This window comes from Chionomys nivalis, chromosome 3, assembly GCF_950005125.1.
Source record: "Chionomys nivalis chromosome 3, mChiNiv1.1, whole genome shotgun sequence".
Taxonomy (NCBI): Eukaryota; Metazoa; Chordata; class Mammalia; order Rodentia; family Cricetidae; genus Chionomys; species Chionomys nivalis.
Genome location: NC_080088.1, coordinates 95,460,434 through 95,487,001, shown reverse-complemented (window position 1 = coordinate 95,487,001; position 26,568 = coordinate 95,460,434). Strand labels below are relative to the sequence as shown.

Here is a 26,568-nt window from a genome sequence, read left to right as displayed (position 1 = left end):
GACTTGTCCCTGGCCTTTAAAGTGCTTTTGGGAACCTATTTTCCATACTGAGTTGCCTTACCTCACCTTGATGCAGAGGTAGGAGCTTGATCCTGTATCATCTTGATGTGCCCTCTTTTGTTGATGCCCAATGAAGGTCTGCCCCTTTTTGAAAGGAAACTGAGGAGGAGTGTATGGGGGAGGGGTAAAGAGGAGGCCTAAGGAAGGATTAGAAAGAGGGAAGGGAGGGGAAACTGCAATACAGATGTAAAATAAAAGAAAATTTTAAATTAATAGCACCCCTAAAGGAGAAGACCTTCAGAGTGGTACATGAGAGGTATTTGGTCAGGAAAGAATGTTATTGTTTATAACTAAACAGTCTAAAGCTTCAATTTCTGTGGAGGATTTTAGAAAAATACCAGGAAAAAAACAAGTTTATTCTAACATCATTAACTGAAAATGGAGAAGGTTCTGGAAATGGTGTGACTAGCAAAGTCATGTTGAATTCTGAAGACATCACAATGATAAACTCGGGCTACAGATGAATTGTCAGACAGCTCACAGGTTGTGTGTGTTACTTGTTAACTCCCCTGTTTCTCTACTCAGGATGTTTGGGGCCTACAGTACAGATGTGATCACTGCTACATCGTTTGGAGTAAACATTGATTCCCTCAACAACCCCCAGGATCCCTTTCTGAAGAATACCAGAAAGCTAGTAACATATGGCTTTTTCAAACCAAGGGTTTTCTCTGTAGGTATGTAGCCTATTTTTCAACTATGTAAACATTGTAATTTATTTTCAATTAGTATGCAAAGTAAAAAGTTTCTCATAGTGTATACATAAACAATTAATTCTCTGCCCTATCTCCCTCACCCCACTCTATGATCTAGCCCTGTTATCCCCCATTATGCATTCATATCACATGTGGTTATTCACAATTGCCAAATACTTTTATAGGTCTGAGAGATTTGAATAAAGATAAACTGAAAAAAGGGAGAGGTAGGTTTTTACAGTCAGATCATGTAGAACAGTTTCATCTCAAAGGAAACTGAGTCCCAGAGGACCTATCAAACAGGGCATTCCATGTTCAAAAAAGAAGAAAGGATATAAAGAAAGCTTCCCAAAACCTTACATAAAATGAAAAAATGGAGAAACTGTAATGGCCTTCTAAATTGAACTTGGATATAATATAAATAAAGAATAACTCAAAGAAAATGAGAATGGGGTGGTCATTGGATAATAAAACCAACTAGCCAGATAATGGATTGTCTCACTGCTGAAAGATCCTCTGTATATATTTTCCCAAAAGTCCTGCTCCAGAATATTTCTGCATGTTGACTTTGAACTTCATATTCTTCCTGGACTATCCACCATGATTGTGAAGCAGCTAGTTGGACCAGAGTGTAGTGGTTGGACCATGATTATTTATGTTTTGATGATTTTGTCTTTTTTTTTATTGAAAAAATTTCCACCTCTTCCCGGCCTCCCATTTCCCTACCCCCACCTCCACTCCTCTTCCCCCCCTCTCCAGTCTGAAGAGCAGTCAGGGTTCCCTGCCCTGTGGGAAGTCCAAGGTCCTCCCCCCTCCATCCAGGTCTAGGAGGGTAAGCGTCCAAACAGGTTAGGCTCCCACAAAGCCAGTACATGCAGTAGAATCAAAACCCAGTGCCATTGTCTTTGGCTTCTCATCAGCAGTCATTGTCAGCCATGTTCAGAAAGTCCAATTTGATCCCATGCTTTTTCAGTCCCAGTCCAGCAGCCCTTGGTGAGTTGCCAATAGATCAGCCCCACTATCTCAGTGAGTTGATGGGGGAGAGTCTTCTGTTTTGTGTTAATTTCATTGGTTAATTAATAAAGAAACTGCTTGGCCCATTAGTTTTAACCTCTTACTGGCTAGCTCTTACATATTGATCTAACCCATTTCTAATATTTTGTATAGCACCACGAACTGGCTTACCAGGAAAGATCTTAACCTGTGTCTTTCTGAAGTGGGAGAATCATGGCGACTGCCTGACTCGTCTTCTTTTTCCCAGCATTCTGTTTTGTTTACTCCGCCTATCTAAATTCTACCCTATCAGAGGGCCAAGCAGTTTCTTTATTAATTAACCAATGAAATTAACACAAAACAGAAGACTCTCCCCCATCATTTCCCCTTTTTCTGTTTAAACAAAAAAGAAAGGCTTTCACTTTAACATAGTAAGATTACATATAACAAAACAATATCAAGCAAGAATTACAGTTACAATATTTATATCTATTTTATCTTTTATCATAACTAAGGAAAACTATAACTAACCATTCTTCAACTCCATCAAAGACTCCAGAAGGATATAATATTACCTAAGCAAACAAGAAATAAGTAACTTCTAAAATTCTAGAAATGACAGAGACATCTCGCTGCCTGTACAGTCACCCAAAGTTCTTTTGTACCATTGGGGCATCCATCTTTGGCCTACAGGCCCATAGTCATGAAGCAGGAAATTCCAAAGACAGTTCAGTCACTTTCTGCTGTGTCCTGCAGAATGTCTTATAGAATCTTTCATGAATCAGGAACCCCGAAAGAATATCTCACCTTTAGGCAAGTTCAGCAGTCCTTTCTCTGTGGGTTCTTTGTGTCCAATTTATGCAACAGTCCAGGCAAGAGCAGTTTCTTGCCGAAATGGTTATCAAACTCCATAAGGAGCTTCTTCGATACCTATCTTCCTCTTGAAGTAAATTGGTGTTGCCAGGAGCAGATGTGTCTCATTGTCATGAAAAGCCCTAAGCTATTAAAACATTAAATGCCATATTCTGTAGTCTTTGAAAGATATGAAGAATGCCTATCTAACTGAAATATATCTTTATATATCTAGAAAATCTAACTAACATGACTACAAACTTGATTATTATTGATGATTATCCATTAACAAACTGTATTTCCTAATTATACATTACATTCTTAAATAAACTACACAATCACAATACCTCAATAAAGATCAGAAATACATATAACAAAATTGACCTTAAAATCCATACCAATGCAAATTATTCATACCTATATCATATCCCCATTTAAATGTAAAAGAACATTTATAAACAATATTTGGGAATATGGGTGCAGTTTTTCTTTCCAAACGGTTTCCTGCTGAATGGGGGCGTTGTTAATTAGGTCTTTCATGGTATAACCTGTGTGCCAGGGTCATCTCAGTCAGCAATTGAGTGAAGTAATTTTTTGAGGGTGTTCACAGCAACCTTTTAGGAGAGCGTGATCTATCATACTATATTGGGATAGATGCAATCCACAGGGTCTCATCCTCTGTGAAAACAAAAGAAGACCCTTTCCAAAGCATCATATCCTTAGACCCAAATTCTGAAGTCATACCCTCATGATATCCATTCTGGTTCCACTTGGCAGCCCATATAATGAAATGTCTGTCTGTACTTAGCTCCTTCACAGTCAAAAATTTTAAAGAAAACACAATGTACATAATCCAGACTCTCTGTGAATTTTCCATTTTTACATGGCTTATTTTTCTTTATTTCTTTTAATCTATAACTATCTGTACTCTGTCTCTTTAAAGACTTTACCCTTTTTTTTAAACCATTAACTTTATTCTCTATATTTTTTCTTCTCTCTCAAGCCTATGTACACTCATCCAATACTGTGGTCTTTTATGTCTGAATCTGTTTTATTGTGAATCTGTAATTTTTTACTATCCAGGAGCATTTCTTAAAATGTTAAGTACTTCTTAAACACTTAAGTTGCACCATATACAGGTAATATGGTACTGCCTGTTTACTGCCAGTATAAACCTTAACTGCTTTGTTATTATGGTAAGTATGGTAGTTCCTGCCTGAGACCAGCACAGTTCAGCATGGCAGAGCTGAGCTGCTCCTGCCTCAGAGCCATTTGATGCCCCTGAGGCACACACAGTTCCAGGCACACAGCAGTCCACATTGCCATAGCACTTTACTCCAAATGCTCCATTTAAAAGCTCTATCTCTCATAGGAGCCAGACAGAGATCGCAATGGCTGTAGTCTGGGTAAAGCTAGCCGGGTGGCAAGAAGCAGCCCTGCTGCTCATAATACAACAGAGGGTGGGTCCACCTCTCGCGGTCCTAACTTCATTGCTCGTGTTCTCCCTCTTTCTGCTCCTCATTTGGACATTGGGAGCTCAGTCCAGTGCTCCAATGAGAGTCTCCGTCTCTATCTCCATCCATGGCCAGATGAAGGTTCTATGGTAATATACAAGATATTCATCAGTATGGCTATAGGATAGGTCCATTTCAGGTTCCCTCCCCTCAGTTGCCCAAGAAACTAGCTGGGGACATCTCCCTAGACACCTGGGAACCCCTCTAGAGTCAAGTCTCTTGCCAACCCTAAAATGGCTCCCTTATTTAAGATATATACTTCCCTGCTCCCATATCCACCCTTCCTCCATCCTAACTGTCCCATTCCCCCAAGCTCTTCCCATTCTCCCCTTCTCACTTTTCTCTCCGCATTTCCCCTTTCCCCCATCCCACCCCACCCCCAAGTTCCCAATTTTTGCCCAGTAATCTTGTCTACTTCCAATATCCAGGAGGATAACTATATGTTTTTCTTTGGGTTCACCTTCTTTTTTAGCTTCTCTAGGATCACAAATTATAAGCTCAATGTCCTATATTTATGGCTAGAAACCAATTATGAGTGAGTACAGCCCATGTTCATCTTTTTGGATCTGGCTTACCTCACTCAAGATAGTGTTTTCTATTTCCATCTATTTGCATGCAAAATTCAAGATGTCATTGTTTTTTACCACTGAGTAGTACACTAATGTGTATATATTCCACACTTTCTTCATCCATTCTTCTATTGAGGGGCATCTAGGTTGTTTCCACGTTCTGGCTATTACAAACAATGCTGCTATGAACATAATTGAACAAATGCTTTTGTAATGTGAAAAGGCATCACTTGGGTATATTCCCAAGAGTCGTATTGCTGGATCCTTGGGTAGGTTGATCCCAAATTTCCTGAGAAACCACCACACTGATTTCCAAAGTGGTTGCACAAGATTGATTTCCCACCAGCAATGGATGAGTGTATCCCTTCCTCCGCAACCTCTCCAGCAAAGGCTATCATTGGTGTTTTTGATTTTAGCCATTCTGACAGGTGAAAGGTGATATCTCAAAGTTGTTTTGATTTGCATTTCCCTGATCGCTAAGGAGGTTGAGCATGACCTTAAGTGTCTTTTGGCTATTTGAATTTCTTCTGTTGAGAATTCTCTATTCAGTTCAGTGCCCCATTTTTAATTGGGTTAATTAACATTTTAAAGTCTAGTTTCTTGAGTTCTTTATATATTTGGAGATCAGACCTTTGTCAGTTGCGGGGTTGGTGAAGAGCTTCTCCCAGTCAGTAGGTTGCCTTTTTGTCTTAGAGACAGTTTCCTTTGCTTCACAGATCTTTTCAGCAGGAGGTCCCATTTATTCAATGATGCCCTTAATGTCTGTGCTGCTGGGGTTATATGTAGGAAGCGTTCTCTTGTGCCCATATGTTGTAGAGTATTTCCCACTTTCTCTTCTATCAAGTTCATTGTGTTCAGATTGATATTGAGGTCTTTAATCCATTTGGACTTGAGTTTTGTGCATGGCAATAGATATGGATCTATTTTCATTCTTCTACAAGTTGACAATCAGTTCTGCCAGCACCATTTGTTGAAGATGCTTTCTTTCTTCCATTGTATACTTTTAGCTCCTTTGTCAAAAATCAGGTGTTCATAGGTTTGTGGGTTAAAATCTGGGTCTTCAATTCTATTCCATTGTTTATATGCCAATACCATGCTGTTTTCATTACTGTAGCTCTGTAATAGAGTTTGAAGTCAGGGATGGTAATGCCTCCAGAAGTTCCTTTATTTTATAAGATTGTTTTGGCTATCCTGGGCTTTTTGTTTTTCCATATAAAGTTGATGATTGTCCTCTCAAGATCTGTGAAGAATTTTGAAGGGACCTTGATGGGAATTGCAATGAATCTATAGACTGCCTTTGGTAGAATTGCCGTTTTTACTATGTTGATCCTCCCAATCCAAGAGCAAGGGAAATTCTTCCATTTTCTGGTATCCTCTTCAATTTCTTTCTTCAAAGACTTAAAGTTCTTGTCAAAATAGATCTCTCACTTCCTTTGTTATCGTTTCCCCAAAATATTTTATGCTCTTTGTGACTATCATGAAAGATGATGCTTCTCTTATTTCCCCTCTCTGCTTCCTTATCCTTTGTGTATAGGAGGGCAACTAATTTTGTGGAGTTGATCTTGTATCCTCCTACTATTAGTGTGTATGGTTTGATGACTGCCTTGAGTTTTAGTAATGTTTCTTTTACATAAGTGGGTGCATTTATATTAGGGGCAAAGATATTCAGGATTGAGACTTTATCCTGATGGATTGTTCCTGTTATGAGTATAAAATGTCCCTCTGAATCTCTTCTGATTGATTTTAGTTTGAAGTCAACTTTCTTAGAAATTAGTGTGGCCACACCTGCTTGTTTCTTAGGTCGATTTGCTTGATAAACCTTTTCCTAACCCTTTACTCTGAGTAGATGTCTGTCTTTGTGGTTGAGCTGTGTTTCTTGTAAATAGCAGAATGTTGGATTCTGTTTTCATATCCAATCTCTTAGCCTGTTCCTTTTTATAGGTGAATTGAGTCCATTGATATTAAGTGATATTAATGATCAGTGGTTGTTAACTCTGGTCACTTTTATTGGTAATAGAGTTTGTGTGTTTCCCTTCTTCGAGGTGTGCTTGTGGAGGGTCACTAGATGTCTGAGTTATTGTGGGCATTGTTGGATTCCTTGGTTTGTGGTTTTCACTCTGTTACTTTCTGTAAGGCTGGATTTATGGCTACGTATTGTTTAAATTTGTTTTTATCCTGGAAAATTTTGTTTTCTCTATTTATAGTGAACGAAAGCTTGGCTGGGTATAGTAGTCTGGGCTTGCATCCATGGTCTCTTAGTTTCTGCAGTACATCTATCCAGGACCTTCTGGCTTTCATGGTTTCCATAAAGAAGTCAGGTGTAAGTCTGATAGGTTTACCTTTATAAGTTACTTGACCTTTTTCCTTTGCAGCTCTTAATATTCTTTCTTTATTCTGTATGTTTTGTGTTTTGATTATGATATGTCAAGGGGATTTTTTTTTGATTCAGTCTATTTGGTGTTCTGTATGCTTCTTGAATCTTCATAGGAATATCTTTCTTTAGATTGGGAAAGTTTTCTTCTATAATTTTATTAAATATATTTTCTGGACCGTTGAGCTATATTTCTTCTCCTTCTTCTACCCCTATTACTCTTAGGTTTGGTCTTTTTTTTATTTTTATTTTTTATTAATCCCCACTCCTCTTCTCCTCCTCCCACACCATTCCCCCTCCCTCTCGATACTGAAGAGCACTCCAAATTCTCTGCCCTGCGGGAAGACGAAGGTCTTCTATCTACGTCCAGGAAGGTGAGCGTCTAAACAGGCTAAGCTCCCACAAAGCCAGTTCATGTATTAGGATCGAAACCTAGTGCCATTGTCCTTGGCTTCTCATCAGCCTTCATTGTCTGCCATGTTCAGTGAGTCCGGTTTCAACCCATGCTTATTCAGTCCCAGACCAGCTGGCCTTGGTGGGCTCCCAATAAATCAGTTCCACTGTCACCGTGGGTGGGTGCATCCCTCGTGGTCCTGATTTCCTTGCTCATGTTCTCCCTCCTTCTGCTTCTCATTTGGACCTTAAGAGCTCAGACCGTTGCTCCAAATTGAGACTCTGTCTCTACCTCGATCCATCGCCAGATGAAGGTTCCAAGGTGATATGCAAGATATTCATCAGTATAGGATAGGGTCATTTCAGGTTCCCTCTCTTTAGTTGCCCAAGGTACCAGCTGGGGACATCTCCCTGGACACCTGCGAACCCCTCTAGAGTCAAGTTTCTTGCCAACCCTAAGATGGCTCCCTTAGTTAGGATATATACTTCGCTGCTCCCGTATCCTCCCTTCCTATATCCCAACCATCCCAATCCCCCGAGCTCCTCCCATCCTCCCCTTCTCATGTTTCGCATCCCATTTCCCCTTTGCCCCATGCCACCTCACCCGCAAGTTCCCAGTTTTTGCCCTGCAATCTTGTCTACTTCCCCTCTCCAGGCAGATGACTATATGATTTTCTTTGGGTTCACTTTCTTATTTAGCTTCTCTAGGATCACAAATTATAAGCTCAATGTCCTTTATTTATGGCTAGAAACCGATTATGAGTGAGTACATCCCATGTTCCTCTTTTTGGGTCTGGGATACCTCACTCAGGATAGTGTTTTCTATTTCCATCCATTTGCACGCAAAATTCGAGAAGTCATTGATTTTTACTGCTGAGTGTAGTACTCTAATATGTATATATTCCACACTTTCTTCATCTTTGATCCAGTTGATTCGGTGTTCTGTATGCTTCTTGGACCTTCAAAGAAATATCTTTCTTAAGGTTGGGAAAGTTTTCTTCTATAATTTTATTAAATATATTTTTGGACCATTGAGCTGTACTTCTTCTCCTTCTTCTATCCCTATTATTCTTAGGTTTGGTCTTTTTATTGTGTCCCAGATTTCCTGAATGTTTTGAGATGAGAGTTTGTTGCATTTGCTGTTTTCTTTGATCAGTGCGTTTATTTTCTCTATGGTATCTTCAGAATCCAAGATTCTTTATTCTATCTCTTGTATTTTGTTAGTTATTCTTGTTTCTGTAGTCTCTATTGGTTTACCTAGATTTTCTATATCCAGCCAGTCCACGGTTTGTGTTTTCTTCCTTGCCTCCATTTCAGTTTTCAAGTCTTAAACTGTTTCCATTATCTGTTTGATTGTTTTTCCTTGTTTTCCTAGGATATCATTTACAGATTTACTCAATTCTTCAAACTTTTTGTTATTCTTCTCATCCATTTCTTTAAGGGAGTTTTTGACCTCCTGTTTTAGGGCTTCTATCACTTTCATAAAGTCTGTTTTTTCTACTTCTTCTTGATTAAGGTGTTCAAGTCCTCCTTTTGTAAGTTTTCTGGGTTCTGGTGATTTCATGTTGTTTTTCAGATTGTTGGAGGAATTCTTGCATTGGCGCCTGCCCATCTCTTCCTCTGAATGCTCCCCTATGGATCTTATTTTACAGGATCAGGTCTCCTTGCTGGCCAGGGAGTTCACAGAAAAAGGCCTACCTTGCTGCAGGCAGGCTATTGGAACAAAGGAACTCCTGCCTGCCTGGTTATACTCACAACCTGTTCCAAGTGCCCAAACAGGCTGAGCTGGGGATGTTATGGGCCTAAAGAGGGAAGGGAGAAGGGAGGGGTTTTCTGGATGAAAGCTGGGTGGGGTAGGAAGAGAGAGGCAGTAGCCAGGAAGAATAGCTTCTGCAGGAAGATCCGGAAGTATAGGGTGTTGAAGAATATCTGTGCTCCATCTCTCTGGCTGCTGCCGTGGGTCGGGAACTCACTCACCCCACTGATGGATCTTCTGGTAGCGAGATCAGGTCTCTTAGCTGGCCAAGTAGCTCGCCAACAAAAGGCCTACCTTGCTGCAGGCAGGCTATTAAAACAAAGGAACTCCTGCCCTACTGGTTGCACTCACTACCCGGTCCCAGAGCCCAAACAGCATGATTTTGTAAATGTTGTTTTCTTGCTAATCACATGTTGTATGTATTTGTGGCTTTAGACATGAGTACAATTAAATAAAAGTAAATTATTATGTCAAGTGTTTTGGTGAAGTTTTAATGCCAGCAGTAATGCAATAGAAATAGAAGAATTATAATTCTTGACCTGTCTGCTCTAAAATCAAGATTTTAGTTCATTACCAAATGCTGGAGGTAGAGTTTCATGATATGACTCTTGGGTAGCATGTAAAAGGCTATGTATACCACCACTAAAATTGCAATTTCTAAAAATTTTACACAAATTCTGTCTAATAATTAAATCTACTCTCAAATTGTGTGAGTCTCTGCCTCAATCCCCAATGAGTTGTAATCATGAATGTGCAACTGCATGTGATTATAACTTTGTATTCCTGTGTATTTTTGCATATTAATGTTGTACAAGCAAAGACATATTGTTGTAAGGAGAGAGCTGCTTGTTGGTTCCTGGCTGCTTAGCCCAAAATAATCACACAGAAACTGTATTAATTAAATCACTGCTTGGCCCATTAGCTCTAACTTCTTACTGGTTAACTCTTACGTATTAATTTAACCCATCTCCATTAATCTGTGTATTGCTACATGGCTGTGGTTTACCAGCTAATGTTTCCGGTGTCTGTCTCTGGCAGGGCTACATTGCATCTCTCTGACTCTGCCTCCTTTCTCCCAGCATTCAGTTTAGTTTTCTCCACCTAGCTCTGTTCCCCTAACGCAATGCTCTGGTATAGGCCAAAGTAACTCCTTTATTAGCCAATGATATTCACAGTATAAAAAGGGGAATTCCACATCAACATATAAACCTGCTTTTTGGTTTTAGTTGCTGAATAGAGGTGAGAAAATAGCAAGCTATCATTGCCTCTTCTCTGAACATGATGGGAAAGATTTATTCATTTAATTTCTGTGTTAGCTCTTAGTTTCCATAGAAAGTTTTCATCAACAAAAGTGAGTTACATCTCTTTCTATTTTTTATAAGAATGTTAAGCAGGGAAGAATGTTGAGTTTTACCTAAAAATTTATCATAATACTCCATCTCTGGCTGTTTGTTTGATTTGACTTTTTTCTGTCTTGTGCCTCCTTGGGTATCACACATGTGATTATGGACTAGGATTCATTTCATGTTTCTGCATTCAGTTGGTGAGTGATTTCTTGATAAGGTTTCTGATAGTACTTGCAAATCACATATCCATACAGGATTTCTATCAAGGATATATTCTGATTTTAGTAGCCAGGAAGTACTAGCTTTCAGACTGAAATTTCACATGCTCTCAAGTTTTCTAAGTTTTGAAAATGCTTATAAAGTACTGGTAAGAATTTTCTGTTAACTATTTCATAGAATTCCACGCAAAATCTTTCTGAAGCAGAACTTTCCTTTCTGGGTGTGTTATTTGTAAGTTAATGAATTTTGGGTTTACTAGGCATTCTATATTTCATAATTCTAATCATTTCTACCAATATGTTTTCATTTTTGTTGTTTTTTACCTAAATTATTGAATTTTTGTCATTAGTGAATAAAATAACTGTCACTAAATAAAATTTTCATTTTAATCATGTTTTTTTTCTTTTATCTATAGCACTCTTTCCATTCCTTCGCCGAATATATGAAAAATTAAATATCTCCATATTTTCAAGTGAAGCTATGATATTTTTAAAGATTTTTGTAGAAAAGACCATAAAAGATCGACTTGAAAATAACCAAGAGGTAAAATATAACAAAATTTATTTCAATTTTGAAGTAATGCTATCACATGTCACACATTCCCCTTACAAGGTTCTAATAGGATATTTTATTGATGCTTATTGAGCTCTACATTTTTCTCTGCTTCTCTCCCTGCCACTTTCGTCCCCTTCAGCCCTCTCCCAAGGTTCCTATGCTCCCAATTTACTCAGGAGATCTTGTCTTTTTCTACTTCCCAAGTAGATTAGATCTATGTATGGCTCTCTTAGGGTCTGGATTTTTGATAAATTTAGTCTGTTTAATTTGATTTGTAGCTTGCTTTAAGCTTGGGCTATGTTTTTGAGCATTGAGCATGTTACTCGAGTAACCCAGCTTTATCTAATATTTCCTATATGATAGCCTAAGAATAGTGGCAGAAAGATGATGTCAGAAGAATCTCAGGGAATTAGTATCTTTCCTAAGGTTACTTCATTTTGTTGAGCATTCTGGGATTTGGAGCATTTCTAGGTGGTCACATAAAACCCAGAAATGAGCTCCACAAACAGTGATTGATTAGTGTGGGATATGGTTTAGAATATGTCAAGGAACAACAGATTGATTGCAGAATTTATTTCTACACAATTATCTATGGCAAGGAGAGGAACCTGATAATCATCCAGTAAGGGTCTTTCCTTAGCAGATGCAGCTGCTCAGAATGAGGAAAAGCCATGAGAATGGGTGTTGGACATGGCAGCATTATACTAGACCTTGATAGGTTCTTTGTTCTCCAGAATCTGTGGATGAGTATTTTGTGTCACTACTGATTTAGGCAAACTTAGACATAGTCTGACTGTAATTAGGCCATATCCTCATAAGAGTTTAAGGTCTTCATTCCATACTCATTTTTTACTTCACAATGCAACTTATGCTCTTGAAATTTGTGTCTGCTTTCAGAACCGTGTGGACTTTCTTCAGCTGATGTTGAACTCCCAGAATTCCAAAAATGAGGAGTCTCATAAAGGTAACTAAAATGTCTTGGGGTCTAAAAGAAAAGCACAGAGGGAGGGGCTTGTTTTTGAAATATAAGGAAGTAATTTAAGCAGAGAAGGTTTCCAGCTCAATTGCAAAAAGAGATATGTGTGCTATGGGCAACAGTCTGAGGAATTATCTATAAGTACACAGTGTAAGAATGCTCAAACTCTGAGGATTATTGTGCCTTCTATCAATGACAGGGAAACTACAATCATGATATTTCATCAACATGGCTACTTAAGACATGAATAGTTCCAGAAACAATCAACATTCTTACATAGGTGAGGGAAATCACATGAGGAACCACTCTTAGATGAAGAGCTACAGGGATAAGTCTTCCTCAGGAATGAACACCCTTATTGGCTCTTCAATATCAAGTCACTGGCCCTAGACCTAAAATCTGTAGGCAACAGTAAGAAGACTCAGAAGACTGTATTTATATGATTATTCATTTGCATGTGTGTAACAATAATGGTTAATCAAGAGGAGACAATGAATTTGGGAATGAGTGGGAATATAGCATAGGAAGAATAAGAGGAATATCAGGAAAGGGTAAAAATTGTATGGTTAAATTGTATTAAAGTTACAGAAATCTTAATGTCATCTGTAAATATGACTTTCATGCTCTCAATGCATCCAGTGATGTGTGGGCCACCTGAATCAGTCAAATGCTTATTCTCAGCCTCCTTCAGAGCCAGTGACTCAGAACCTCGGCCTGTAAATCTACTTCCATAGGATATAAGAAGGATGTGCAGTAGCCACACATAAATGTTTACTGCGTTTCACACAGTAGACGTGTTCACTAGCTTAAGGGACTAAGTAAATGTATTTTAACTTTCAAAATGATCTACTACAAAGAAGAAAAAAATCATTGTGAGTGAATTATTTCCTCTTTATTCTTTTACCCATTGTCCCTAACATGAGTATTTGAGAATAATGTTTTCACAATATGTTAGTATTGCAATGGATGGAATATTACAATTATCTAATTTTGTCACTTATTCTACATTTAAAATCAGTATACAATGTAAAGAGTATTTCATACATACCAGTTAACTTCTAGTACAGTCTCTAACTTTTTCCTCACTAATAAGATTTTACATGTTTGCAAATTCCATCTTTTTAAGTCATAGTTTGCAACATGTTTTTTGTTCTCTGAGATTAGTGAATTTGTCCCTCTCATGTACTTCTAGATCTTTCTTTATAAAACACTACTTGTAAAAATAAAGATTATTTTTAGAAATATTTTGGTTCAAAGTCCCATTGATGAGAATGTAATATTTCCTCAATACTTACCAGCCTAGAATCAAATACATTCCCCAGCAATTAGTATCCCCACTCTAGTGGTGGATTCATTATAATTGATTGGTAGGCATTAACATACTATTGTTACAGAACTTTGTAGTTGAAATAACATTTAATTCTTGTCCATTATATCCTACATAATTTTATTAATGTAAGATGTGAACATCCTATTCAATTATGGTGACAGTCAGCAATTTGGGTGCCTTTGAAAACATCTTTGATTTTTAAATAGCTATTATTTAGAATTTCAAACAAAAATTAATGTATTGTGGTCAAATCTACCCAAATTTCCTCCTCTTCTATTTCTCCTGAATCCCCCATCACCACTTTCCCTCCATGTTTATATCCTGTCTTTTTAAAAAAAAAAAAAAAACCTACTGGGTCCTCGGTGCTGCCTGTATATGATGAATATAGGACCATGTATGGCAGTGTGAGTAGAATCTCAGATCCCCATTTCTAAAAAAGGGATATCTCTACATTTCTTCGCAGTCATGAAATGCCAATAGCTCCTCATTTACATATGGGATATCATAAACCCTCTCCAACCCATGTTAGGATTTTGGCTAGCTTGATGTAATACAAGTCCTCTGGATGCATTCCACCTCCTGTGAGTTCATCTGTTCAAGGACTCTGCCTTCTCCAGCAAGCACTTATCCTGCAGATATCCACCACTTCTGGCTCTGACAATCTTTCTTTTTATTCAAGGATAAACTCTGAGTCATGGAGCTAAAAGGTATATAATGTAGATGTACCATTAAGAACTAAACTCCACACAGTCTCTTATTTTTTGCATGTTGACCAGTCCGGATCTCTGTATTGTCATTTATTAAAAACAAAAAGTTTCAATGATGAAGGCTAAGAGGTGCACTGACATAGAAGGAAAAAGATAAAAAATTATGGAACAGTTTACTACTGAGTCATTACACTGTTAGACTCTTCCATAGGACCTATGACCCACTCTGCCTAGTTGCCAATATCAACATTGTGTTACTATCATTCCAAATGTCATTACCAAGCAGGCTAGTTATTATTGTATCTCACAAGGTTTACAGCTAGGCAACAGTATTGATTATTACCCTTTCCCTGGCAGACTGCACAAAAGCATGCTTCACTGTGGAAGTTGCTCAGCAGGGATAAAACTTCCAGATTCAGTAACAGCTTGATTTCTTCATGTCTGTGACTTAAATATGTAGTGTCTTCAGCAATAAAGTCTTACTATCAGTTCTGAAAGGTGACAAAGAATAAGGGCCATAGACAGTAATGTTTGGAGCCCACACACCAGCAACTATCCAAAGGGATAACTCTGCTATGGTCTTTCCTTCCTTCCTTCCTTCCTTCCTTCCTTCCTTCTTTCTTTCTTTCTATCTTTCTTTTCTTTTCTTTTCTTTTTTTAATGATGTCTCAGGAAGATTTTGTCCCTCCATAATAGTTAAGTTAATTTTTTTTACATATGTATGTATCACTTAGAGTAGCAGGATTCCATGAGATATTCAAAGGTATTTGGTCTTATTTGCACCCCCCTCTACCTGCTCCACACCATCTAAACTCTCCTGAACTATTGCTGCATTTTGCTCCATCAGACTTCATTCATAGTTTGTACTCTTTCCCAAAAACAACCTCAGAATCAGTTACAAGGTTTCTGACTTCTGTGGTTAATCCAATTTAAGTACACATATTGAAAGACACAAAACTAGCATCTTTATATTAAGGACAACATGCATTGTTTCCTTTTCTATGTCTGGGTTAACATCAGCAGAATGAACATTTTCACCTCCATATATTTCCCCAAGAAATTTATTATCTCATATTTTATTAAAATACATTCTATTTCTGTGGTGATATTTTGTTTTTGGTATAACAAATGATGCTTGTCCAAAGATCAGAGTTTGGAGCTAAGCCACTAAGTAACCATAGAGGCCAGGCAGTGGTGGCACACACCTTTAATACCAGCACTCTGGAGAGAGAGAAAGATAGATCTCTGTTAGTTCAACGCCACCCTGGACCACACAAGATGATCCAGTCTAAAACAGAAACAGAACTAGGTGATGATGGTTTACACCTCTTATCCCAGTACTTGGGAGTCACATGCCTTTAATCCCAGAACTAGTAAAATAGAAAGAGGAAGCGATATGGCTAGGTGGAGAGTGGAATATAAGGTGGAAGGAGACAGAGCTCAGCCCATTCAGTCTGATGATTCATGAAGACAAGATCTTGTCCACTTTGGTCTAATGATTTGGTAGAGCTAAAAAGTCTCTCTGGAGATTGGATCCTTTACTTCTCTGAAATTTCAGATTTGTCCCAATATCTGACTCTAGGTTTATTATTATTATTGTTATTCTTGTTGTTGTTATTATATATTTGTTATTTATTATAATTAGAATTTATTCTACATATTTTACTGCTTGTAGTACTATATTTTCATTACCATTCTTCAATTGGTGGATATGTAGTTTACTGTTAATGGAACAGCAATGAATATATATATCCTAGTGTCCGTGCAGTAAGACAAAGAATCATCTGGGAATAAGCCCAGTAGCAGTATATCTGGGTCATATTATAGATATACTTTTTATCTTTTTGAGGAACCTCCACACTGATTTCCATAGTGACTGCACCAGTTTTCTCTCTCCCCAACACTAAATAAATTTCCCCTTATATTATATTCATACCAGCTTTTATTGTCAGTTTTTAATCTTAGTCTAATTGGAGTAAAATGAAATCTCAAAATATTGATCATTGTATTTTAATGATGACTAAGGGTATTGAACATTTAAAAATATTTTTATTTTTCTTTATATAGCTCTCTGTTTAGATACATATCCCAATATTTAATAAGGGTATTAGTTTTATTGACTTTTGGCATTTTAAGTTCTTTGTATATTCTAGATACTAACCCTTTGTCTGATACATTGTGGGAAAATATGAATTTTTCCATATTATAGAGCCTGCCTTTTTACTCAAATAATGGTGTCCTTTGTCATGAAAAACATATTTAGTGTCATGAGGTCCACTGCTCAGTTACTGGCATTAATTCCTATATTACTTGTATCCCTTGGAGTAAACGATTATCCTTGCCTATAAATTGAAGCTTAATGCCTACATTGTCCTCTAGCACATATAAGTCTCATGTTGAAGTCCTTGATCCATTCACTTGGAGTTGAGTTTTGTGCAGGGTGAAAAAAAAGATCTATTTTCATTCTTTAAGATGCAACATACAAACACCCACTTTGATCAACGCCATTTGTTGAAGAGGCTCTTTTCTATAATATGTTTTTGCCATTCTGCAAATTGTAAATTCAAATGACCATGGGATTGTAGGATCAAATATGATACTCAGTTCTTTTCCACTGATCAGTGTGCTGTTTAAATGTCATTACTGTGATTTTTTTATTTCTCTAGATTTGCAGTGTAACTTGAAACCAGGGCTGGTGATACCTGCAAGAAATAATTTTAAATTTCTGAATTTTTTTCTATTCAAGGTCTTTTTTGTCTCCATACGAATTTTGAAATGACTTTCTATGTCTGTGTAGAACGGCATTGGAATCATGGAAGGGATTTCACTGAATCTGTAGATTGTTTTTCATATGTGGCCCATTTCACACTATTAATACTACCAATCCCATGGGATTTATATACCTTTTCTGTTACCTTCTACAATTATTTTCTTCAGTGTGTTAACATTTTTATTATGCAAATCTTTCACTCTTTACATTTATTCCAAGACTTTTGTGAGGTAACTGTGGATGAAATAGATTTTCTGATTTCTTTCTTGGTTTGTTTGTCATTGTTATTATGAAGTTGTTGATATTTATATTCAAATTTTGTATCCTGCTACTTTCTAAATTTATCTATGATGGAAATATTTTAGTGGAGTTTTAGAGTTCTTTTTTTATAAAATCGTATACTCAAAGATAAAGATACATTGTAGTCTATCTTACTTTCTCTTGGCTTACAGTCCTATCTATGAATTTTAGATATTGAGGAAATTCATAGACTCATAAGACACAGTTTCAAAATCTATATTCTACTCAACTGGAAAATCTAAATGTATGCATTTCTACATGTATATGATATGTTATAGTTAGGGCAAGATAAAATAAACAATTTAAAATACCAATATCCAAAAAAAGATAGAATGAATAATTTCAAAATGTCACAACTTGTACAAGCTCACAGCCATATCAATTTAGTGTAGAATTTGATCATACAGTCGAAGAACTAACATCACATCAGAACTTCTCAAAATTTTCTGTAAAATAATAAAGAATAAGATATATAAAAATCTTTTTTTTTAATTTTTTTTTATTTTTTTTTATTTTTTTTTAATTTTTATTTATTATGTATACAATATTCTGTCTGTGAGTATGTCTACAGGCCAGAAGAGGGCACCAAACCTCATTACAGATGGTTGTGAGCCATCATGTGGTTGCTGGGAATTGAACTCAAGACCTTTGGAAGAGCAGGCAATGCTCTTAACCACTGCGCCATCTCTAAAATTACTCTGATACAAAATATGGGTTAAAAAGTGAAAAAGGGATGAATAGACAAATCTCCCTCATGAATATACATGCAACATTTCTTGATAAAATACTTGCAAACCAAATTCAAGAAAACATGTAAAAGATCATTTAGCTCTATCTAGTCTCTTTTGTCTCAGAGTTGCGGGAATGATCCCAATAATATACATCAACACATATAACCAATGGCATAAAAAGCCTCAAGAAGGGAAAGTACAAGATCATCTCATTCGATGGGAAGCTGCCTTTGAAATAGCCAACATCTCTATATGCTGAAAATCTCATAGAATCTCTCAATTAATGAATATGTCTCTACATAAAATGGGCAATATAAAACAAAGCCACATTCAAACCCATATAAATGGAAAAAATTCAAAATATGTCCACTAAAACCAAGAGCAGTACAAGGATTTCCATTCACTCCAACTGACATTTTCTAAGTAAGATGTGCTTTCTAGTAAAGCTACTCCTGGTCTCTTTCATTTCTAAATATAACCCTGAAATCAGCTACCAGTTGACAAGTAAGACCATTTCCATGCAAATCACTAGAGGGCAACTAGGAAATACAGGGCCATTCTTGACTATGCATGATGCTCTTAAATCTCTCATCTTAAACTTTACTTATGTAGAATGCCTGATTGTGAATCATTGGAGGTTCGCAGTCCTTCCCTGTTCCTTTTTGCCTACAGCTGTACAGTGTGTGGCAATTTGATTCCTATCTACCACTCTACTTAGTGCCCTACATTATAATCCATGATTATCTTATTCATCTAATATATAACATTTTGTACTTTTTATTCTTATACAGAATTACCTTCCACACACTTTATAATTCCTTTTCTAAATTCATATAAACAGAGACTATTTCACTTGGTCTAATCTATGCTGCTTTCCTGTGGTGACATAAATATCTATTCTCATTCTAGCTCTTTCTGATATGGAGATCATAGCCCAATCGATCACATTTATTTTTGCTGGCTATGAGACTACAAGCATTACTCTTTCCTTTATTATGTATTCATTGGCCACTCACCCTGATGTTCAGAGGAAACTCCAGCAGGAGATCGATTCAGTATTGCCCAATAAGGTGAGTGAGTAGTGCCTGGAGACAGATGGAAAAAATGAAGGCCTAATGAGAAGTTCTTCTTCCATACTTGCCCTTAAAATTGTAGTAAATATAGTAAGCATTGGTTCTTTCAGCAATAGTCACTGAAAATATATGGGAAGAAGAAAAAGTGAGAAATAGAGAAAATTGTGTTCAGATAAAATAATCTTTTTAATTTCATTACTCCTCTGGTCATATCCATTATCTATTTCCACAGTGACAGAATCCAAAAACATGCATAAAACACTTTAGATTTTAATAATAAGCATACAAAAGTTAAGTGTCCCCTTTAAATTTTACTTAATTTAATTTTAATTTAATTTTTATAAAGGTTTTACCTAAATGTTTATCTATGATCCTTGTGCATGTCTGGAAATAGAAAAGGCCAGAAGAGAACATCAGGTCCCCTCTAAGAAGAGCTCCAAAAAACTGTGATCTATAATATGGTTACAGGAACTGTCTCTGGATCAGACAGAACAAATAGTGCTCTTAACCAGAGGCATCCATCTAGACTTTACAACAATTGATAGCTGTATTATTAATATTAGAAGTACTTTGGCAATGTGGTATATTGATGGAGACTTGGCTTATTTCAGCTAAGTAGGCTGATTCAACTATTCTCACCATAACTCGTCTTTTCAATCATATAATTAATTAGACTAGAACAAGATCAACCATGGTAACTTACAATCTAAACTGTTAACCTTTCCAATATGGTCCCTTCAGTGCTCCATGGAGTGCCAACCACATGTTACACAAGTTGTATTCAAATCTACACCCAAACCTGATGCTATGGGGAGAGAAGTACCTGAACTCTGGGACTGGATGGGTTGTCAGTGAAGTGCACACAAGCATCTTCAGACCTCATACTCACCCTCTCTTTTTGCTTCTTTCTGCTACTGTGTTAAGTGCCATGACACAAAATAACTATGGGAAGGAAAGGTTTGATTTCAACTTACATTTTTTTTTTCTGATAACAGTCTATCATTGAGGAAAGCCAAAGGAGGAACTCAAGACAGGAACTTGGAGGCAGGACTTCTTATCGCTCCACACAGCACTGCTTCTGAACAAGATGCTATCTCACAGTTAAAGAAACACAGCAAAGGCCCATGAAGACACTGGTTGATATTTGGATCACTCACTGACTCATGCTTATCTAGCTGTTCTTAGCACAGGTACACATACTCAGGAAATAGTGCTACCTGAAGAGGGATTGACCATGCTCAGTCAATTTAGCAATTAGAACAAACCTACCAACAAATGCTCCCAAGTCAGTGTGATGGTGGAAACACTAATCCCTAATTTGAGACCTTCTAGGGTGCTTCTGGTCTGGTTAATGTTGGAAGTTAAAGTTCACTAGGGCACCATTTGGAGCTATAAGGAGGAAGATTATTTCAGTAGTTAGACATGAACCTGAGTGAACTTTTCAGTTGAATTGAAATTTTGTGCTCAAGTACTATCTGTTGTTGCCTTATTTTATGAATTTTCAGGGGAAGTTCCTGTTGGAGTCATTCACTATCAATTTCATATATATATATATATATATATATATATATATATAACAGCATTTCTCTTCAAATTGCATAGGTATAGTAATAACAAATTTAGCCACAAAATTTACAAAACTTGAACTGTCAGTTGAAAGACTTTCACGTACAGTTTTATTAAAAGGTGGTACCATATTATATTTCCTTTGTCTGGTCTTATGGTTACTTTCTATTACCTTATGACCAACTCAAAAGTTGATTGACCTTGAATGGAATTGTCATACTGTATCATTCATTATTACATGTAAAAGAAAGTAGTGCAAAAGAAAACTAAAGATTTGGGTACTGAATATTCTCCCATATTCACTTCACCATGCATTTCAATACTCCTTTAGCAGGTCAAAAATATTACTGTTGTAAAAATTACTAATAATGATAAATTCACTCTTTAACCTTGGTGGAATGTGTAGTTTCTGACAACTTAATAGTGCTGTATTGCTTGACCTGAAAGTTAATTTTAAATCTTGACTCATCAAAATCTGTTTTTTCTCTTCCCAGGCACCTGCCACTTATGAAGCCCTGGTAAAACTGGAATATCTGGACATGGTTTTAAATGAAACTTTGAGATTATATCCAATTACCTACAGGATTCACAGAGTCAGTAAGAAAGATGCTAAAATAAATGGTGTGTTCATTGCCAAAGGGACACGGGTGGGCATACCTATCTTTCTTCTTCACCGAGATCCAAAATACTGGCCAGAGCCTGAGAAATTCCGCCCTGAAAGGTATGAGGACACTGGAAAAGGAAACCTACTGAGAACCATATCTCTCTAAGTATTCTAAGAAACATCTTACTAGTAACCACATAACTATAAATATTTATTTTCTTGCATGTGTGTTTGATTTTTAAATGTTTGTAGTGCAAAGTGATAATTATTGTAAAAACTACAGGCATTTCAATCTAGAAAATAATGACACTGCTTTACTTTATTTTGTTTTGAAGTCCTTTCAAAAACTTTAACATGAATTCCATTAACATCATGGTATCAGTGGACACATTTCTATGTGCCTGTAGGTATTTAAGAATTAGAAAAATATGAGATTTCTCCTGTGTTTAGAAAATCTGTTTTCACTATTTTATAACTTGTGCTTTTTTGTATGTGTGTATATAAACATAGCTCTATACTTTTAAAATTGTTTATGCTAAGGAGGAGATAGAGACAAAGGTCAGTGATAATAGAGAAGCAGCTGTGTCTTAGCATACTATTTCACTTAATGACTCTTTGGAGGAGAGAGAAGGTAAAAGAATTGTGGAAGGAGCTCAATGAGGGAAAAACATGAAGGCTTGAGAGGGAAAGGATGGTGAAGAAGAAGAGAAAACAGTAGAGGAAGATTGGAATTAAACAAGGATGGAAGGATAGAAAGAAAGGAGAAGAGAGAATGGAATGGAATAAAACATTTCATTAATAACACAAATATTTTTCTTCTCCAATAAGCAAACCTCTGAAATAGAACACATCAAATGGGGGAAACATGAATTAAATAATCCACACTCACTCCAAATAGGATATGCTAAGTGTTTTCTTTGTTATAAGGGAAACTCACAGATTACAATGAGTAAATAGGAATGGAATCTGCCATCCAGGTGTGGTGTGTGGTAATAAGAGGACCCAACTGGCTGGGACCATGGCTTTTTGGTACCCAAAGCCACACCCCATCTGGTCCAGCCTCTCAAAGGCTATTGGCTGAAGGAGGTTCTCCATCATTGCCTCCTTTTGTCTAAATAAGAGAGTTCCAAACACTATACAAAACTTTATATAATAAGAGCAGATATCAAGTAAAAAAAAATAGGAATTACAACCAGTATAAACAATGTTAAGAAAGAAACATATACTAAGTGTTTTAATAATTATTCTATCTTAAGGAGTCTAAATCTTGTATTAGAAATGGCTTGACTAAATCATGAGAGGAAAGTAACTACAATTATCTAATCTTCAAGACCATCAAAGGCCTGAGAAAGGAGATTATATTACTTGAGTAGGCAGTAAGTGCAATCAAGCTGCTTCCAAAATGTGCAGTAGATGACAGAGACAACTAGCTACCTGGGCAGTACCCAAAGTCTCATTTGCAATGTTGAAGCAACCAACTTTGGCTAAGGCCTAGAGTAACTGACAGGACATTTTCAGAGACAGGAAAAGTTTCAAAACCATCTTACCTTGTCTTGGCAAGGTTTGGCAGTCTTTTTTCTTGTATCCTACTTGTCCAGTTCAGACACCATACATTTTATCAGTGACCAAAGCAAAATTCCTTGCCCAAAGGCCAGATTTGTCAAGAAGAAAACAATCTCCAAATGTAGGGACTTTGATGCTCATCATTATCTTGGGAATAGATTGGTGCTACCAGGAGCAGTCATTTCTCAAGTCAAAAGAACCCTAAGTTATTTAAATGCCATGTTCTACAGTTCTTTAAAGTGGTTGAATATTAACTATCTATGCAGAATAAAATCTCCATATATCCAAATAACTGACTAGTCTAATTATGAGTATGACAAACATGGCTGACTATTCACCTATGTGAGTTAAAAAGTAAGACTTCATATTAGAATATTGAACAATCTTTAAAAACTGTGCAACAAATGAGAACAATAACCTCAAAATGCAAACAATGTGTAAGTATTTTGATCAGAGGTAGAAATGTATAATGCAATATGTTAAATATATCCTAAAATTGTATCAATATATTAAATGTCTTAAACAGAGGTAGAAAAATGCATGCATACCATCTGACAAAATAAATTTGCATAAGTATACAAATATTGTAAAAAGAAATAAGAAGATATACAACATAAGAAATATAATTTGAACTTGTATCTATATGCAAAAATCTGTACCAATGTAAAGTATCCGTAAATAATAGCTCACAAGTATTCACTCTATTACTCACTATCATAATTATTATTAGTGTGAGTAAGTTCACACTTAATCTACCTCTTATCCCATTGAATTACCTTTTTCTTTCAAAGTGATCTCTGAGCCTACATAATTTCCACCCCAATCCCAAACCTTATATCAGTAACAATCAACCTCTAGATAATGTTCCTAATTCTTAGGACAAACTTTGTTGGGAGGAGGGCCATTGTCTTCTAAAATTACTTCCAGCTGTCACGGGGACAATGTTCTTTCTATGGGATCCTGTAAAAGTAAAATGACGGTTAAGTTTCAAGATTACTATCTGGTATAATTGCAAATGGTCTCTGAGTAATAGATAGGGTTTTTCTGAAGTTCTTAATTTGGAATTCTGTCCACTTTAGCTATCCAAATTGGAACCAACTTTAGCAGCTGGTGGCCGAAACTGATCTTATAGTAGCACTATCGGCATCATGACATCACAAAACCAGGTGGAGTCATTGTTGTGGGTACTATCTTTTTCCTGGAAACTTCAAAGGTTACTGCAGGAAAATCTATTGTTCATTGTTAACTTAAACGTTGCTCACATAGACATATATTGAATGAATGATATGATATAGACAAAATAGATATGGAGATTTTTTGCTCATGTTCTCCCTCCTTCTGCTCCTCATTTGGACCTTAAGAGCTCAGACCGTTGCTCCAAATTGAGACTCTGTCTCTACCTCGATCCATCGCCAGATGAAGGTTCTAAGGTGATATGCAAGATATTCATCAGTATAGGATAGGGTCATTTCAGGTTCCCTCTCCTTAGTTGCCCAAGGTACCTGCTGGGGACATATTCCTGGACACCTGCGAACCCCTCAAGAGTCAAGTCTCTTGCCAACCCTAAGATGGCTCCCTTCGATAGGATATATACTTCGCTGCTCCCGTATCCATCTTTCCTATATCCCAACCATCCCAATCCTCCGAGCTCCTCCCATCCTCCCCTTCTCATATTTCTCATCCCATTTCCCCTTTGCCCCATGCCACCTCACCCGCAAGTTCCCAGTTTTTGCCCTGGAATCTTGTCTACTTCCCCCTCTCCATGCGGATGACTATATGATTTTCTTTGGGTTCACTTTCTTATTTAGCTTCTATAGGATCACACATTATATGCTTAATGTCTTTTATTTTATGGCTAGAAACCGATTATGAGTGAGTACATCCCATGTTCCTCTTTTTGAGTCTGGGATACCTCACTCAGGATAGTGTTTTCTATTTCCATCCATTTGCACGCAAAATTCGAGAAGTCATTGTTTTTTACTGCTGAGTAGTACTCTAATATGGATGCACCCACCCACTGTGACAGTGGAACTGAGTTATTGGGAGCCCACCAAGGCCAGCTGGTCTGGGACTGAATAAGCATGGGTTGATTCCGGACTCTCTGAGCATGGCGGTCAATGAAGACTGATGAGAAGCCAAGGACAATGGCACTAGGTTTCGATCCTAATACATGAACTGGCTTTGTGGGAGCTTAGCCTGTTTGGACGCTCACCTTTCTGGACGTAGATAGAAGGACCTTGGTCTTCCCGCAGGGCAGGGAATTTGGACTGCTCTTCAGTATCGAGAGGGAGGGGGAATGGAGTGGGGGGAGGAGAAGAGGAGTGGGGATAGGGGGAGGGAAGTGGGGGGAGGGCAATATTTGGGAGGAGGGGAGGGAAATGGGAAACGGGGAGCAGGTGGAAATTTTAATTAAAAAAGAATAAAAATAAATAAATAAGTAAAAAAAAATAGATATGGAGAAAAGTAATTTTTTCCTAAAATCTTTCTTCTTATTGTCCCATACAAGATGGCTCCTGACACGAGACAGGAACTTTGAATTTTTCTTTTAACAACTTGCTTGGAATTAGAAAAAAATGGCCATTGTGCAACTTCAAAGCCAAATGTGTGTGTGTGTGTGTGTGTGTGTGTGTGTATAAAATGAATTTTTACCTTCAGATGACTTGTCCTTGTAAGTCATGTTTCTCTTTGTTTGGGGATCATTTTTCAATATTTATTTTGTTCTCTAAAGGCATCCAAACATCCAGGGTCTATTGACTTTTTGATGATGAGTATTTTCCTGCAAAGCAAAGAACAGAACCCTGCCACCATTCTTATGGGAATACATGCAACTTGTATGATTGTCACATCTGTGGATGACCTGTCATTTCTCTTTCTCAAGAGGTTTCTCTTTCTCAAGAGGTTTCTCTTTTTCAGATCGAATCTTTATTAATTTTGATGGTTTCCATTTCTTCCCCTGTGGAAACAAGAGTGAAAGTGCTTCCTCAACGTAGCACATCTCCTGATTTCTATTGTGAGATCAACACATCCTTAAAATACACCAGCTGATTAAATTCACAAGTTTTTTCTATTATCTCCTGTCTCTCTGCTGCCATTGTTCCATTCTCATTAGCACTAAAAAAAATTCAAGGTTAATAAAGCATTATGCAATCTATTTCTGGGGGTATTTTCCATTCCTTTATGGTTGTTTAACATGTCCTTTACAGTTTGATTGAATTTTTCTATAACTACCTGACCTGTAGGATTGTTTGGTTTACATCTAATATTCTTTATATTATAATAAGTAAAACATTAATATTTTCTGAGACATATGCTGGACCATTTTCTGTCTTTATTTGTGCAGATATACCCATAATGGTCATCATTTCTAATACATCATGATTACTTATACAGAAAACCTGAATAAGTATGGTGTCGTATACATGTTTTAATTTTTCAAATTCTGTAAAGTGGAACACATCCATCTGCCAGATTTTATTCCTTTGAGTACCCTTTGTGTTACTCCCTGCAGGTAACAACAGTATTTGGTTATAGAAAGAGCATGTAGGACATCTCTTTATAATCTCCCTAACTTGTTGCCATTATTAGAAAACTCTTTCTTTAAATCTTTGCTATTGACATGATTTTTAGG

General features: G+C 36.9%; 1 protein-coding gene across 1 annotated transcript in view; it reads left to right on the top strand.

Annotated features, from left to right (window-relative positions):
• The window catches only part of LOC130871383 (cytochrome P450 3A6-like), a 75,259-nt gene that overhangs the window by 22,271 nt on the left and 26,420 nt on the right, over nucleotides 1-26,568 (top strand). The window contains exons 6-10 of the mRNA XM_057764721.1: nucleotides 586-734; nucleotides 11,181-11,308; nucleotides 12,218-12,284; nucleotides 19,044-19,204; nucleotides 21,268-21,494. Of these exons, the coding sequence (XP_057620704.1) occupies nucleotides 586-734; nucleotides 11,181-11,308; nucleotides 12,218-12,284; nucleotides 19,044-19,204; nucleotides 21,268-21,494 (732 nt within the window). The remainder of the gene's footprint in view (nucleotides 1-585; nucleotides 735-11,180; nucleotides 11,309-12,217; nucleotides 12,285-19,043; nucleotides 19,205-21,267; nucleotides 21,495-26,568) is intronic.